Here is a 14,535-nt window from a genome sequence, read left to right as displayed (position 1 = left end):
TGGATTAGTTCCCCCTGTCCATAGTCTGGGAGGGGCGAGTGTTAGGAAAGATTTCGTAATTGTAGGGAATTTTCCTTCCATGTGGCAACCCCTAAACTTTTTGCTATTGTTTTTAACCTTGTTCTTGACTTTGCCAGAGAAGTACAGCCTTCTGCCGCACTTCTCTGGGCTTTCGCTCCTTTTCTTACGGGGAAACTGACATGCCCTTAAGACAGTCAGTACCGGGGAACACTGTTTCCCGTAGTTTCTTCTATCGTGTTGCGGCTTTAGTGCAACATGACACAAGAGGGCACTGTAAGCTAAGTTACAGCTCTCTTGGGTCTCTAGCCTTCTACAGACCCTAGATACTCTTTTAGGATGGTATTTGATCGGTGCAAGTCATTCAGGGACTCGAATGGTGGCAGCGATCGTTTTGTTTATTTTGAGCTCCTTTTGGCGTTCTGAGCACGTTTTTCGCACTGAACCCAAAATGGTGGCCTGGCTCCCAAAATGGCCAGACCACGAGGCTCCTTTGTCCTGTCCACTGACCGTCTTGCTCCCTTCACCTTCCCCAGGTCGGGCGACCCGGGGCCTTCCTTATTTGGGCATGTACTTTCCCGCGAAACGTGGTTGCTTTCGCGGGCTTCTACATGTCGTTTGTGTGCCTCCAGGGTGTGGGCTGGGATGTCTGGTCCCAATACACATCCTGGGTGCCAGAGAGTCTGGGGTGGTGTGAATGCCTGGGACCACCGTGGTCCGTGATTGGTCCACGTATGGTATGTGTGTTGATGAGCGGATCTCCCATTGGCACCCCTCCGTTTTGGCGCGAAGGGAACCGTGGATAAGAGGGGGCTGGAAACACCACTACCATGTCGATCTCCTGAGTTCTCACGAACGAAGGAATACAGGAGCCAAGTATCCTGCAACCAAGAGGCTGGACCGAGGAATCGCTGGTGACCCGCTGAAGGAATCCTCCTTTGCACTGCTGTCGTCCTGTGAAACCCTTTCCTCCTTGGATCGAACCAGAAGGCCTGTACTGGTGCTTCGACCTTTGGAATAGCAGGAACAGCTATTCCCGGCGACTTCATCATCTCCTGCCAAGTAAGCCTTCGGAAGTGTCTCTGGGCCATCCAGTTGACTGACCAGCTTACAAGGGAGTCCTGCTCTGTAACTGCCGCCAGGTTGTGTTGTATTTCGAGTCCTTGTCACTCTCCCACGCTTCGTACACTTGGCGTTCCCAAGTCTGAAGGGAGGAGTGTACATTTGGCTTGAATACACACGGCCGCTCCGTTGTCCTGCTGCGGCAACAAGACTGTGCTGGTTTCGTCGATTGGGATGTCTTTTTGCTCTACACGACTACGAGGCGTTCCCTGCTCTTCTGAACCTGCCAGCTGCTGAAACTAACGTGGAGAAGCCTGGGTCTGCTTGCTTCGGGGACCGGTGAGTAGTTTAGCTAGGATCTGGTCGCCCTCCTGCAGTATCCCATTGCTTTTCCCTGCTGTGTAAAAACAGCACCCTTTTGGCCGTACTCGCGCTCTGCTTCTGCCCGCTGTGGAGGCTGCGCTTGAGTTGCGGAACCTGTTCTCCTTCTGCTGTGCACTAACCCGAACTGCCTGACTTCCTACGAAGAGCTCCCCCTTTTGCCCGTTGGCACCGGCGTGGCAGGTACTTTGAGCACAAGGCTCCACTCTTCGCAGGGCTCGGACTTCCATCTAGTTAGGTGCCTCTGAAGGCGAACTGAGTCTAAAGCGTTATCGCACTGCCTGTTTTCCTTTCCTTTCAGGTGGACTACATATTTCGTGCTTTAAACGCTTGCGACTGTGTATTTGTATATATATTGTGTTGATATGGTATGTGTTGGTTTAATATTGTGATATTGTGATTTTCTCGCTACGGTCGTTGTTTTAAAGGCCTTAAAATAAATGTGTTTATATTTTTGATATAACACCTGTTTGGAGTAGTTTGTAAACGCTCTTGCTTTGTGTGTTCATTGCGGGCTTTCAGTCACCCTCACCCCTCTTGAGACCTAGTCTTGACCGCCGCGATCGCTACCTTGATTGGTCTGGCTTGTCCAGAGGTTACCCTGTTCCAAGTAATTAGGTTGGCCTTCTGAACTTCTGCGCCACCAGGACAGAGTTCAGAAATCCGTCTTAACAGTTGCTATTATATGTACTTGGAAATTGCCCCAGAACTCAGAAATACGTTGAAGAGTTTCATTAGCAGAAGGGCCCATGCTTGGCTTTTAGAGAAGAAAGGGTCAGAGGGGATTGAACCCACTCCAAGGTTTTTCTGCCTTTCTGAAGTGCCAATGTGACTTCATTCAGCATTATAAGGAGTGCCGGGAATAGAACATCGCTCTGCTGCCTCGGCCGCCCAGTTATGACGCGCTGTGCCGGATTTGGCATCTGGCATTGAACCCTGGTAAAAAGATCAAGAATGAAGCCTCCCCATTGATATTGCTGCTGACAGAGGAAATCAAATCAAACATATAGAAGTGTGAATGGGAAATGTTCAAATCACAGAAGAGTATTGTAAAATTGTAGAGGAGCAACAATTAAAAGGGGAGTGATGACTCAACTTGGAGGGGGAATGTTTTGTTAGCATTCTTGTTATTGAATTTTAAAATTAGAATAGAAATCAAACAGAACTGTGACATGAGTGTTACAACTGTGTTTACAGTATCACTGGTAATGTCTGGCGAATGCACAACACCTCAACTTTCGTTTGCAGCTTGACCACTTTGCTTCTCCCTGCCTCTTCCCTCCACCTGCCACATACCTGCCTCAGTTATAGCCACCACAGCATTCTAATCATTCGGCTTCCCCTAAAAGTTCAGCCACCCTGGTAAGCAGATAGTTCCAATTTGGGCCACAAATGTCTCTGGGGCTGGCCAATGCCGGAAGCGTACCCCTGTGTTGCATGTCCATGTCAAGCCAGCACGCAATGCCTCTCATTCAGCTGGCCAGGCGTGGTGGGGGACCCCTCTCACCACACGCTACACCTCTTTTAGTCAGGAGGAGAAATGTTGGTAGCATGGACGAGTTGTACTGAAAGGTTGGAGGTTGAGAGGAAATGTCCAAAATACAAATGAGCAACGTTAAAAGCACTCAGAGGTGTGTGTTTAAAACACAGACGAACGATGCTCAAAGTAGAGAGTAATTTTGTGCACAGCAATAGGAGCAATAGCCACAACAGTGTGATGTAGTGCGTAATGCACACAGGAGTAATGTTTGCAACATGGAGGAGTAATATTCAATTCGATAAGTGGTTTTTGAAGACTGCAGCAGCATTAGTCAATCGGCTGATAAATGTACAAAGCATTTAGCAACATTCGCGCATGAGGTAAGATTCAGTGCCTGGCTCAGTTACGGGAAGTTCAAAGCAGGAAGAGTCATGTGCCAAGAACGAAAACAAAATAATCTGAAATGCTTGGTAGGGTAATGTCCCCATGAACGAGGATGAATGCTTAATGCACAGAAGAGTAGTGTTTGAAGCATGGAGTATAACTGTTCAAAACACAGATGGGTAATGCTATATTTAGAGAGATGTTCAAAGAACATATCAAGAGTACTGTTCAAAGCATGTTCACACCACAAAGTAACGTTCACAGACTGACAGAGCAAAGTTTAAAACAATAATTAATGTCCAAAACGTAGAGTAATGCTCACGCATGGAGAAAAGTTAAGAGTACGGTGAATTTGTGCTTGAAGCAGGAGTCCAAGGCTTGTAATGTTCATACCACGGAGGACTCATGTTCCAAAGCATAGAGTCGCACTTTTTGGAAGTATGGTGAAGTAAAGCTCCCTTCAAGGATTATTGTACAAAGTATAGCGATGCATTGCTGAAACAACGGTTTAGCAATGATCAAAGTACAAATGAGTAATGCCTAAAGCACAATGGAATTAACTGAGTATTAATTGTCAACAGACTTGGCTCCGGGAAGCAACAGAGCGTTATACACGATACAGTGAGGGAAGCAGAGATAATAGGCAGCATTGAGCTAGCAATGGGGCTCGCGAGGAGCCACTCTGTGAAGAGGAGGGTCTTGAGCTCCTTACTGAAATGTGGAAGTGGGGGACCAGCCTGGTGGTGATGGGGAGGAGGTTCAGATTCTGGGGCTGTAGACAGAGAAGGCCTGTCTTCTGGTTCTTTCCTTCCTGCATCGTTGGAGTTCAGGTCTGCACATATCTCTACTTCCGGTGGATCACAGGACTCTGGAGAGGCTGAGTTTCTCAGTGAGGTAGCTTGGGGACTACAGGGTGGCAGCGTAGTGTGTGATGCAACAGGATTTGAAGATGACAGGTGAGTCATTGTTAACACATCATGTAGTAATAGTCAAAATAGGTAGGAGTAGGATTCATAACAATTAGGAATAATATGGAAAAGATGTAAACATGTATACATAAGGTTCAAGTCGACAACAGCCTATATGCAAAACACACAGGAGCAACGTTCACAGTAAAGCATGAGCCTGCATGAGCAACTGAATAAGATGATAAATGCCAACCAGCCGCCAGATATGGACGGAGTAGCCTTGGCTGACCGTTGCCACGCATCGACTGGACTGTGAATGCTCTCTGGGCCAGATTTTAAGGGACGCACAAACGCCTGCCTGCTCAGCATACAGACAGGTGTCACATCGGTGGCCGGAGCCAAACTTGGGCAAGGTTATGAATGTGAATAGATGCCATGTGTGAAAGGGACTGTGAGCGTCGGACGGCCGCAGATCTGGACGGAAATGCAGAGGTGCTTGCGCACCCCACCTGGAGAGAATACGGAAGTTTAGCGCCTCGCTTCCAGACAGCAATGCCAATTAACCAATCCACTAACAATTTCACCCCTCTGCATACACCTCTCAAACTCTAACCAAACATAACCACAAGCCTACAACACAACAATCCGCACAAACATCACTACACTGCAACAAAAAAACAAACCACACGACGACTCGCACAACAGCACACAACGACTACCGACTTCCAAACACCCCAAGCCCAGCCAACTGACTTACCGGGCTGAGGCCACCAACAGCACATCACTGCTCTCGTGCCCTTTTCAAGCGTATTCCCGCTAACTCACCTCCCCACCTTTTTCCCTTTTTCAGAGCGCCAGGGAACCATTCCGGTGGTTATAGTGCGGGGTACAAATATCCTTTAACATTAACATGAATGAGTGATGTTTAAAGTTGGTAGCAGAAATGGTGGAAGACATTTGTAGCAATGTTCACATAGACATTTTTTTTCATTACAGAGGCGTAATATTCAAAGTGCAGGATGATAAATGTTAAGCATAAAGGTGTGATGTTCTGAACATGCAGGAACAGTGTTTAGGACAAAAGGTGCTTTAACGTACAGAGAAGTAATTGCGGGAGCATAGAGAGTAATGTATGATACACAGAACATTAATGATTAAAGCTGGTGGAATAACATTCAAAGCTAGAAGTCTCATTTTCAAAGCACAGATGAATAATGGTTCACATACAGACGGATACTTTTCAAACCATGCACGGGTAATGGGACAAGCTACTGATGAGAGCACGAAGGATGAATGTTTGAGTCTGGCAGGAATACTATTCAAAGCAAAGGAATAATGCTTAAAACGCATAGGAGTAAAGTCCAAATCGTAGCGAAAGGATTTTCAAAGTGCAGAGGATTGATGTTAAAATTGCAAGTAATAAACGAAAAAAATATATATGAGTAACATTCAAAGTATTTGTATTTATTTATTTAAAAAAAGGGATGTCAATTTCTAACAGAAATTACTTGCAATAACACAGTTACAGATTTCAAAAGCATTGCAGAGTGATCTTCCAAGCCGGGAAGAGGAGTATTTAAATGAGGGGTGAGTATGATTACAACATTTGAGGAGTACAATTTTAACAGTAGACTAGAATAAAAAGAAAGGGTTACATCACAAAAGGGCATTGTTGAAAGATGGATTCAGCGCTGTTGAAAGAGTGCAGGGTTAAGGGTCAAAACAAGATGTAATGTGTTTGAAGCAATAAGGATGAATCTTCTAATCACGGGGAAAAGTATTGGAAGGTAAAGTGAATATTGGCTGAAGAAGTGCTTCCTTTGAGGGTGACGCTGTATCAGAAACAATGCATCAGAGGTCTTCGAATAGAGGCAAATCTGCTGTTGTATACTACACTCTCCTCTCACACCTATGAAAAGAAGGCTCCTTAGCTTTAGAAGAAATCTTAAAACCTACCTGTTCTGCCTCGCTTTCTGGATCAAGAATGGTGCGTCGTATGGACAGTTTGTGCTCTAAGCAAGGGTATAACACTTGTTTAAAGTCTGATTGAGCAGCCATTTAAGGCCCTTCTGAGAGTGATACCTTTACAAAGAGAACATTCCCAGATTGCTTGGTATGGTAGTCTTCTTCTCATCACCCTGTGCCTTGTCCTCTTGAAAAACACCAAGCCCTCTTATGCTGTGTACGCATGAAAGGGCATTGTGTGAAGTGAAATGGTGGTGCTGTTTTACAGAGGCATGTTCAGATAAATGAGGGAAGAAGGATAGTAAAGTCTGGATAAAGGGGGAAAGCAGCAATGAACACATCAAGATGCACAGTCCCCGTAGAAAGAGGCGGCCATCTTACAGCTCTTACCACTGGCGTAGGAAACCAGCAACCAGATCGTGTCAGGCGAGGACGTGTCAAAGATGCAGCTGGGCATCTCCAGGGCAAAAGTGGTAGATGTCACTTTTCCAAGGATCTGCTGCGTCGTGACTTGAGGGACGTAAAATTCCGGAGCTGGGAAATTAGAAAATAAAATACAAAAGTGAATAAATCTTAAAAAAACGTTTGCAACGAGTTAGGAATATTCCACTTTTTGTGAATTACTTCCTGCTCTTGGTCTCGTATTAATGCATGTTTAGAAATGGGTGCGATATAATTCACTGACAGAGCCATGCACTCCACCAGTCAATTACATTCCGGCCAATTTTGACTGTATTTGCCGCATAGGTTTTGGGGACAGAGCTTAGGGACACCCCTAACTGAACTCCATGCTGAAAATAAAACTGCGTCTTCATATGGAGGTAGAGGTATGATTCCATAGAGATTCATAGTAATGGCAGTCACTGTGCATGCACATGGTGGCCAACATTACTGCTCGTTTAGCAGTCAGGGTGTGTAAGAATGGGGAGAAAACAGTGACTGCCTGGTGTCCCATACCATAATTACACCCCTACCACTAAATAACAAAAATGACACGAAACGTAAGTGTTACTTTCTCCGCTCTTCTATGGGAAATTAGTACTAAAATAATCCCATATGCATCTTAGTAGAACACTCACAAAAAAAAATAGCATGCAATCCAATTAACCTTCATTGTTCCACAGCAGATGCACTATGATATGATATGATATGGCATTTGTAACGCGCCTATACCCAAGTGTTTCAAGGCGTGACGAGGCAAGGGAGGGGGGACAGATGGAGAACATAGACACGATCTTACTAGTCCAAGTGGCATTGAGATCGCGCAAGTACATGGGATGGGGGAGGGGAAAAGTGCCAGGGGAAAGGAGAGGGGGGCAGTGTTGCACATGGGATCAAAACAATAACAAGAAGTGTGGCCAGCAAGTGGCAGGTGCAAGGGTAAGTGCAGACAGCAGGTGTCCATAAGTGCAGGTAGGGGGACTGTAGGGTTCAAGATACAAACCCAAGTGTAAGGGTTGCCGGGAGGTAGTGCGGGTGTGCAACTGGGCGGGCAGGGACCTGGGCCCGAATCAGAAGGTAGCCAGGTGACCAGTTAAGTACCAGACAGGAAATCAGCAGGGGAGAGGAAGAGAGAAGGCAGAAGCAAAGAGGAAGGTCTTGAGGTGCTTCCGGAACTGGAGATTGTTCTCCACGTTTCAGAGATGCAGGGAGGCTGTTCCAGAGGGAGGCCCCATCCGAAGAAAGAGATCTCCCACCAACTCATTGCTTGGAGAAGCGACTGACCCTGAGGGAGTTGGAGGTGGAGGAGCAAAGAGCTTGAGTAGGAAGGTTTTTGCAAAGAGAGAGTTGGAGGTATTGAGGACCAAGGCCCCAGAAGGCCTTGTGGACAATGCAGAGTGTCTTGAACTTAATCCTTGCAGCCACTGGGAGCCAATGCAGAAATTTCAGTACTGGAGAGATATGATCCCTGGGCTTGAGGCCAAGGACAAGTCTCGCAGTCCTGTTCTGGATGAGTTGCAGGGGGCGGAGAGTAGAAGCAGGCAGATTTAGAAAGAGGCTGTGGCAGTAGTCCAGCCTAGAGAGAACCAGAACTCTAGAGACAGTGAGCTTCTGGGGGAAGGATAGGAAAGGAAGAATATGGCTGAGGAGGTGCAGTTGGCAGTTTGACTTCTTAGAGACGTCAGAGATGTGAGGAGAAAAGGAGAGTGTGGAGTCGAAGATGACCCTGAGAATCTTCACCTCACAGGTGGGAGCAGGTAGAGGGCCAAGGTAGGCCGGCCAGAGAGTGACAGGAAAGGTGGGTGCAGGTGTGCCAATGAGGAGTATCTCTGTTTTACTGGCATTAAGGCAGAGATCGTTGGCGGCACACCACTCCTGGATAGCAGACAGACAGTGAGAAATGACAGAAGGAGAGGAGGTGGCAGAGGGGAGCCTGAAAACGAGCTGAGTGTCATCTGCATAGCACTGAAAGTTGAATCAGAGAGAAGCAATGCGGTGGGCGAGAGGTGCCAGGTATTGGTTGAACACCACAGGTAGAGACTGAGACAGAGGAAAGGAAGGACCCAAGTTGGACCTTGGAGGGTCGATCAAGAGGAACGAGGACAGCCAGGGCCGGTCCTGATCGGATACCCAGGTTATCACATAGACGATTGAGCAGGATGGCATAGTTTACCGTGTCAAAGGCAGAAGAGAGATCGAGTAAGATGAGGACAGAGGGGAGATTAGAATCAAGGTTAGATAGCAGGTCTTCAGGAGATCAGTTTCCATGCTTCTGGCTGCTCTGAAGCCAGACTGATGGTCATGGAGACAACCAACAGATTCAGTGTGAAGATTAAGCTGGGAGATGGCCAGATTTTCCAGGAGTTTGCCCAGTAAAGGAGTGATGGAGATTGGGCAATAGTTAGCAGGGCAGGAAGGGTCAGCTGAGGGTTTCTTGAGAAGAGGGTGCACAAAAGAGTGCTTCATGGGGGAAGGGAAGGCTCCATTGGCGAAGAAGTGGTTGCAGAGGTCAGCCAGGGCAGGAGCAAGGGTGTCAATGTGGCCCTTGATGGTTTTGGAAGAACAGTGAAGAACCTGTTTTGACAAGACTTTCATAGACGGATTTGTCTAGAAACCTTGACAGGGGAGAACAGAGGAAAGGAAGAGAAAGAGGGAGGAGAAGTGGCCACAGGGGGGCTGGAGGTAGAGGAGAGAGTAGAGGGTGTAGGAGGAGAGGACGAGAGGGTGGACAGGATGTCCTGGGTTTTAGAGATGAAATGAGAATCCAGGGCCATGCAGAGGGCCTGGGAGGGGACAGGAGGGTAGGATTAGCCAGCTCCTTGCAGATTTTAAAGAGATCGGCTGAGTTGTTAGATGCCGCAGAGACACAGGCTTGGATGTGGGCTCTCTTCTTAGTGTGGACAGAGAGCCGGTATTGCCATTGGAGCAGGCGGCAGGCCAGTTTGTCAGATGATACACAAGAAGCTAGCCATTTCCTCTCAGCCACCCTGCACTTGCGTTTAAGGGTGACGAGGTCAGAGTCACCCACGAGTTGCACTTGGCTGTGGGCTTCAAGCGGATCCTCATTACAAGGGCAAAAACATCAGGAGTATCAGAGATGGAAGAATGGAGCATGGAAAGGGCTGTGTCAGGATGTCAGTCAACCAGAGGAGGAGGAGGGGAAGAGAACTTGGCAGCAAAATCCTCAACTGACACACGCTTCATTGGTCGGATGACCGAGAAGGTAGGTGGCAGTGCTGGAGTTGGCTTGGCCTGAGTGTTAGAGAGGGAGAGATGGGAGGAAAGGAGAAAGTGAGAGGAGTGTTGAGGGGGATAGAGAAGGGGAGGTCTGAGGAGAACAGAACATCCAGAGTGTGCCCTGCAGAGTGAGGCGGGCCAGAGGGGAGAATAGAAAGAGAGAGAGAGTCGCAGAGGTCGTGGAAGAGTTCAGAGGAGGGACAGGAAGCATCCAGGTGGATGTTAAAGTCTCCTAGAAGGAGGAGTTGAGTGGTCGAGGCCAGGAGGGAGGAGGAGAGGTCTGTTCACTGAGAGAGGAAGGAGGTGATCTGACCATGTGGCCGATAGATATTAGCCATGGTAAAAGAGTGGTCAGAAGAGAGAGAGCCTGCAGAAAAGGCATTTGAAAGAGGAGTAGGCATGCATAGCAATGACAGAGGCAGAAATCCACTGCGGGAAGATCAAGGCTGCACCCCCTCTGGAACGGTTGGATCTGGGCACGCAGAGGATCTTGTAGCCCTCAGTGAAGAGAGTGTCAAAGCTTGTGACAGAGCTGGCCGTGAACCTTGTCTAAGTGAGACCGAGGACATCGAGATCAAGTTCGTCCAGGAGGCGGCAGATGTAAGTGGAGTGTTTGACAGCTGAGCAATAGTTGAGAGTGGCAATATGGAGAAGATTGCCAACCTTGAAAGACTTCCGGGGAGGCGTACAAATTAGAGGTATACCCTGCACAGGTGTTTGGTCCCTGACTTTATGTATGTTGCAGGCTTACCTCTTTATAAAGGACTGTGGGCCTCATTACGACTCAGGCGGTAAGGGGTTTACGGCGGCGTAAACAGCGCCGACCCTTACCGCCTGATTCCGAGGTCCCTTAGCTCCATGGAGGTTTTAACACCTGCTTTTAGCAGGTGTTAAAATCCATGGCGCTAAGGGACCTTGATGTTAATCACGCCACCGTAATTTACGGTGGCGTAATTAACGCCTTCCCCACTCCCATTATGCCCTATGGGGCAAAAATGAGAATGGGGAAGGGTAAATGGGGATTGGGGACTTACCGACCCGCCAACCTCGGAATGGGGCGGTAAGTCCGCCAACCACCATGGCGTAAACGTAGTTTACGGCATGGTGGTAAAGGTACGACCCAGGCGGTAAAGGTGGTAAAGGTACGACCCAGGCGGTAACTTACCGCCTGGGTCGTAATGAGGCCCTGTATCTAAGCCATGCATGATGGCTTGGCATATGTCCTACCAAGAGTACAATTCTTTACCGGGTTCTGGTATCAGCAACTATGAGGAATTCTCCTTAAGACTCCAGATGTGTTAAACACTCATATCAATGCACATCAGGGCCCTCACCATCATTATTTTCAAATGGATGTATCCATCATTTCGGGTGGCCTATTTAAGGAGGGCTGCAGCTCAAAACCTGCTGCTGGTAGGCCAGTAGCCTTCAGTCAACTCACAAAGGCTCTTTAGTAGCCCTGACTACATACCGTGGGCTAATCTAGCCTTGCCCCTACTGGCTGAGGTGTTACTGATGTAGAAAGTGGATTCTGCCCCTTGTACAATGCTTGGTTTGGGACAATGCAGTTTGCACACCCACAACTCCAGGGAGTGGAGTTAGAGAATCGTAGTTTGGAAGAAGGTTCCCAGTTACAGATGGTCAATATGGCCACTAAGAGAGGTGAAGCTGTGTGTTTTCCTTCTCTGGCCTGGGTCCAATCTGTAGGCTCAAGCATGGGTTCCTTCTTCTTCCCCGTCCTGTGCTTTAGGACTATAAAACAGTGGCAACTGGCGGCATCTTGTTGATATGTTCAGCTCTGTAGAGCACATCTGTATTGGGAGCAGTTGTGGAGGCCACATCTGCAGTACTATATGCAGTCCTCGGGCATGTGGGGAGTGTTGCTCAACCTCTAGAGCCATCGCCTGGAGTATCGTTTTATTGCAAAACATTTGAATGTATTTAAATATCACCCTAACATAGAACAACAATTTGAAAATATGGAAAGAGCAATTGGCTTAAGAGGGATGAGGTAAGTGGGATGAAATAGGAAAGGTTTTTAATACAATTTAACAGAATTAATCCATTTTGCATAACAGGAAGTCATTATATTTAATTTACAGTTACTTAGCAAAAATAGTCAACTACTAGCTGTACCCGGCGTATCATATGACAATCAAATGCTCTCATGCTCTCTCTCTCTCTCTCTCTCTCTCTCTCTCTCTCTCTCTCTCTCTCTCTCTCTCTCTCTCTCACACTCTTTCTGTTACACTCTGTCTCTGTCTTTTTCTCTGGGGACGAGAGTCACATTGTCAGGAGCATGTTTGCTAGATCCACCATAGCCATTGCCGGCAGCAGTGCTACAAGGAAAAAACCGAGATATCTTGAAGGAGGGGACGTGTTACTTTTATAGTTAAAAGTAGAATGAGGCAGCAGCAGTAGAGGCATTCCCAGAGGTGGGATAGGGCTGGGTATTTGGAGACATACATTTTCATTGGGTTTCATTTAGGTATGTTGCTATCATACTAAGGGAGCACTGTGTACAAGGGAGGTGGGGGTGGGTCGTGGAGGTGAATGCGGATGGGCCTTGCAGGCAGTGATGGGATTTTGACAAACATTGGAAGGGACCAGAGAACCAGGATGCAGTGTCTTCAATTGAATTTGCTATTTTATATTTTTTTTGTTAAGTGTTAGTATTTGTGCATGCTGTAACAAATGCACTGGTTCAGAAGCACTACCAAAGAAATCAATAGACTGCGTGCAAGGTTAAACACTTTCTTGGCGCTCAGAGAAAAAAACAGATAATGCGTATTAGTGTGAGCATGAATCTTCCAAGACGGAAGGACATTTTGATAGATAAAAGGTTTGTGCTCTTGGCAAAAGAAGCTATTAAAAAAAGAGATTATTTAATTGTAAAAAAAATCAGAAACTGGCTCTTTTTGAAATTGTACAATGGTCATTTCTAATGATCACTTCCAGTGTGTATTGTAGTCATTAAAATAACTTTTCACTTGACTAACTGACCAAAGCACATTATTAAAACCCAGAGTAACTGCATACTTTCTTTTTCTGATAGAAGTATATCATTCCAAGATGGACAGCCTAGTACACTCCTACTGTTCTCTATTGAAATACCCCTGTGAGAATGGGGAATGAGACACATTGTACCAATGAGGCCCCCGAGCTCAAAATCAAATATGCATAAAATCAAAGAGCATTTATGGCAACATAAGAATGACTGCCCACCACCCTGGCTGATCCCTTGGGCCTCTTGAAACATACTACAATGTCTGACAAAAAGAAGATTGAAACCCCAGACAACCCTTCCTCCAAAAAACCCAAACAACTCCTAGAAGACTTGGACGCCATTGGGGAAGCGCCCACCACCTCAGATTTTTGTTGCCCTCCTGAAACACGTTGTCAGTGATGTGGTGGATTTTAAAGCTACTCTGTCTGACCTATCTGGTAAGGTCCATATCCTGAAGAAACAGGTATTTGAAGTAGAGGCGAAAACTTCAAATTTGAAGGGGGGGGGGGGGCTCCGGCAGATATAGAGCCAACAAAGATCTGAAGGATGAGATGTCCAGGTTACACTTGAGAAATACGCAGGTTGAAATGAATGCCAGAAATACCAACCTATGCCTTCTGGGGATACCTGAAAAGCCGGATGACGACCTAGTTGATCATACTTTCCAGGCACTGAAAGACTGCATGCCTAATGGTGATCTGCAAAAAAAGTGATATAGATGTGGTGTTCCGGGCTGGCAGAATGGATACCAGCAGGCCAAGACAAATCATTATCACTTTTGTCAAGAGTTCAGTCAAGGAAGCCATCCTGCAGATATCAAGGCGTATGGGATTTCCGCAAAGATGTAGCAGCTAAGTGGAGAGCCTTTGGTGAGGCTAAACGTCTGGCAAGAGAACGTGGAATCAAGGTCTCCCTCATGAAACCCGCATTGTTAAAAATACTTCTATCTGAAGGTGTGAGGATCACACAGGACCCTGCACAGGCATGTAACTGGCCTCGGGGATGTCCCATTTCACCTATGAGCTGAACCCTTCACTCTGGATTCATTGCTTCATCATAGGAGCCGTTCGATATCTAACTTTTGACTTTCAGTTTTATTGGTTAACATTCAGCTTACATTTTTTGCTAGTTGAGGATGTATTAAAGGTTTTTGACCGTACACTCAAGAGTTAAAATGGTGCCCGACCTGACTGTCTCTAACAGATTTTTTTCTGACTCCCCCGCCACTGGGTTCCAGAGGGCGCTGCTCAATCCGAGTATTACATTGTGCTCAAGCTGCGGTGCGTATTACTGGCACTGAGCTCTGTGACATCTATGGTTAATCGAATGTCTTTCCGGCATGTTCGTGATTGTGTCTGGGGTGTAACGATTAGTAAATGAACAGGTGAGATAACCTGAAGTATAACAACCAGAACAGTGTCCCATAAGAAAGCAATGCAATGCAAACTTCAGCTACAAGTTAGTTATAACTGGGAAAAGTCCTCCTCTGCAGTGTGTTGTCCCGCTCCACAACCAACTTCCAGATGATGGATTTCAGTTATGCAGTCCTCCATTTCTGGCCTATTCTATGCGGTTCGGGAGGCCACACCTGGAACATTAGTGCCAGTGGTATGTCTAACTCTGGGGGGCTTCACTGGGTATTTTGTGTGAAG

General features: G+C 46.8%; 1 protein-coding gene across 1 annotated transcript in view; it reads right to left on the bottom strand.

Moving 5' to 3' along the window:
• The window catches only part of UPK3B (uroplakin 3B), a 185,165-nt gene that overhangs the window by 122,899 nt on the left and 47,731 nt on the right, over positions 1-14,535 (bottom strand). Inside the window, exon 2 of the mRNA XM_069614955.1 lies at positions 6,589-6,732. Within this exon, the coding sequence (XP_069471056.1) occupies positions 6,589-6,732 (144 nt within the window). The remainder of the gene's footprint in view (positions 1-6,588; positions 6,733-14,535) is intronic.

This window comes from Ambystoma mexicanum, chromosome 9, assembly GCF_040938575.1.
Source record: "Ambystoma mexicanum isolate Mex_15411 chromosome 9, UKY_AmexF1_1, whole genome shotgun sequence".
NCBI classification, from domain to species: Eukaryota; Metazoa; Chordata; class Amphibia; order Caudata; family Ambystomatidae; genus Ambystoma; species Ambystoma mexicanum.
Note: the sequence above shows the minus strand (reverse complement) of the source record. Positions and strands in the feature narration are given on the sequence as shown.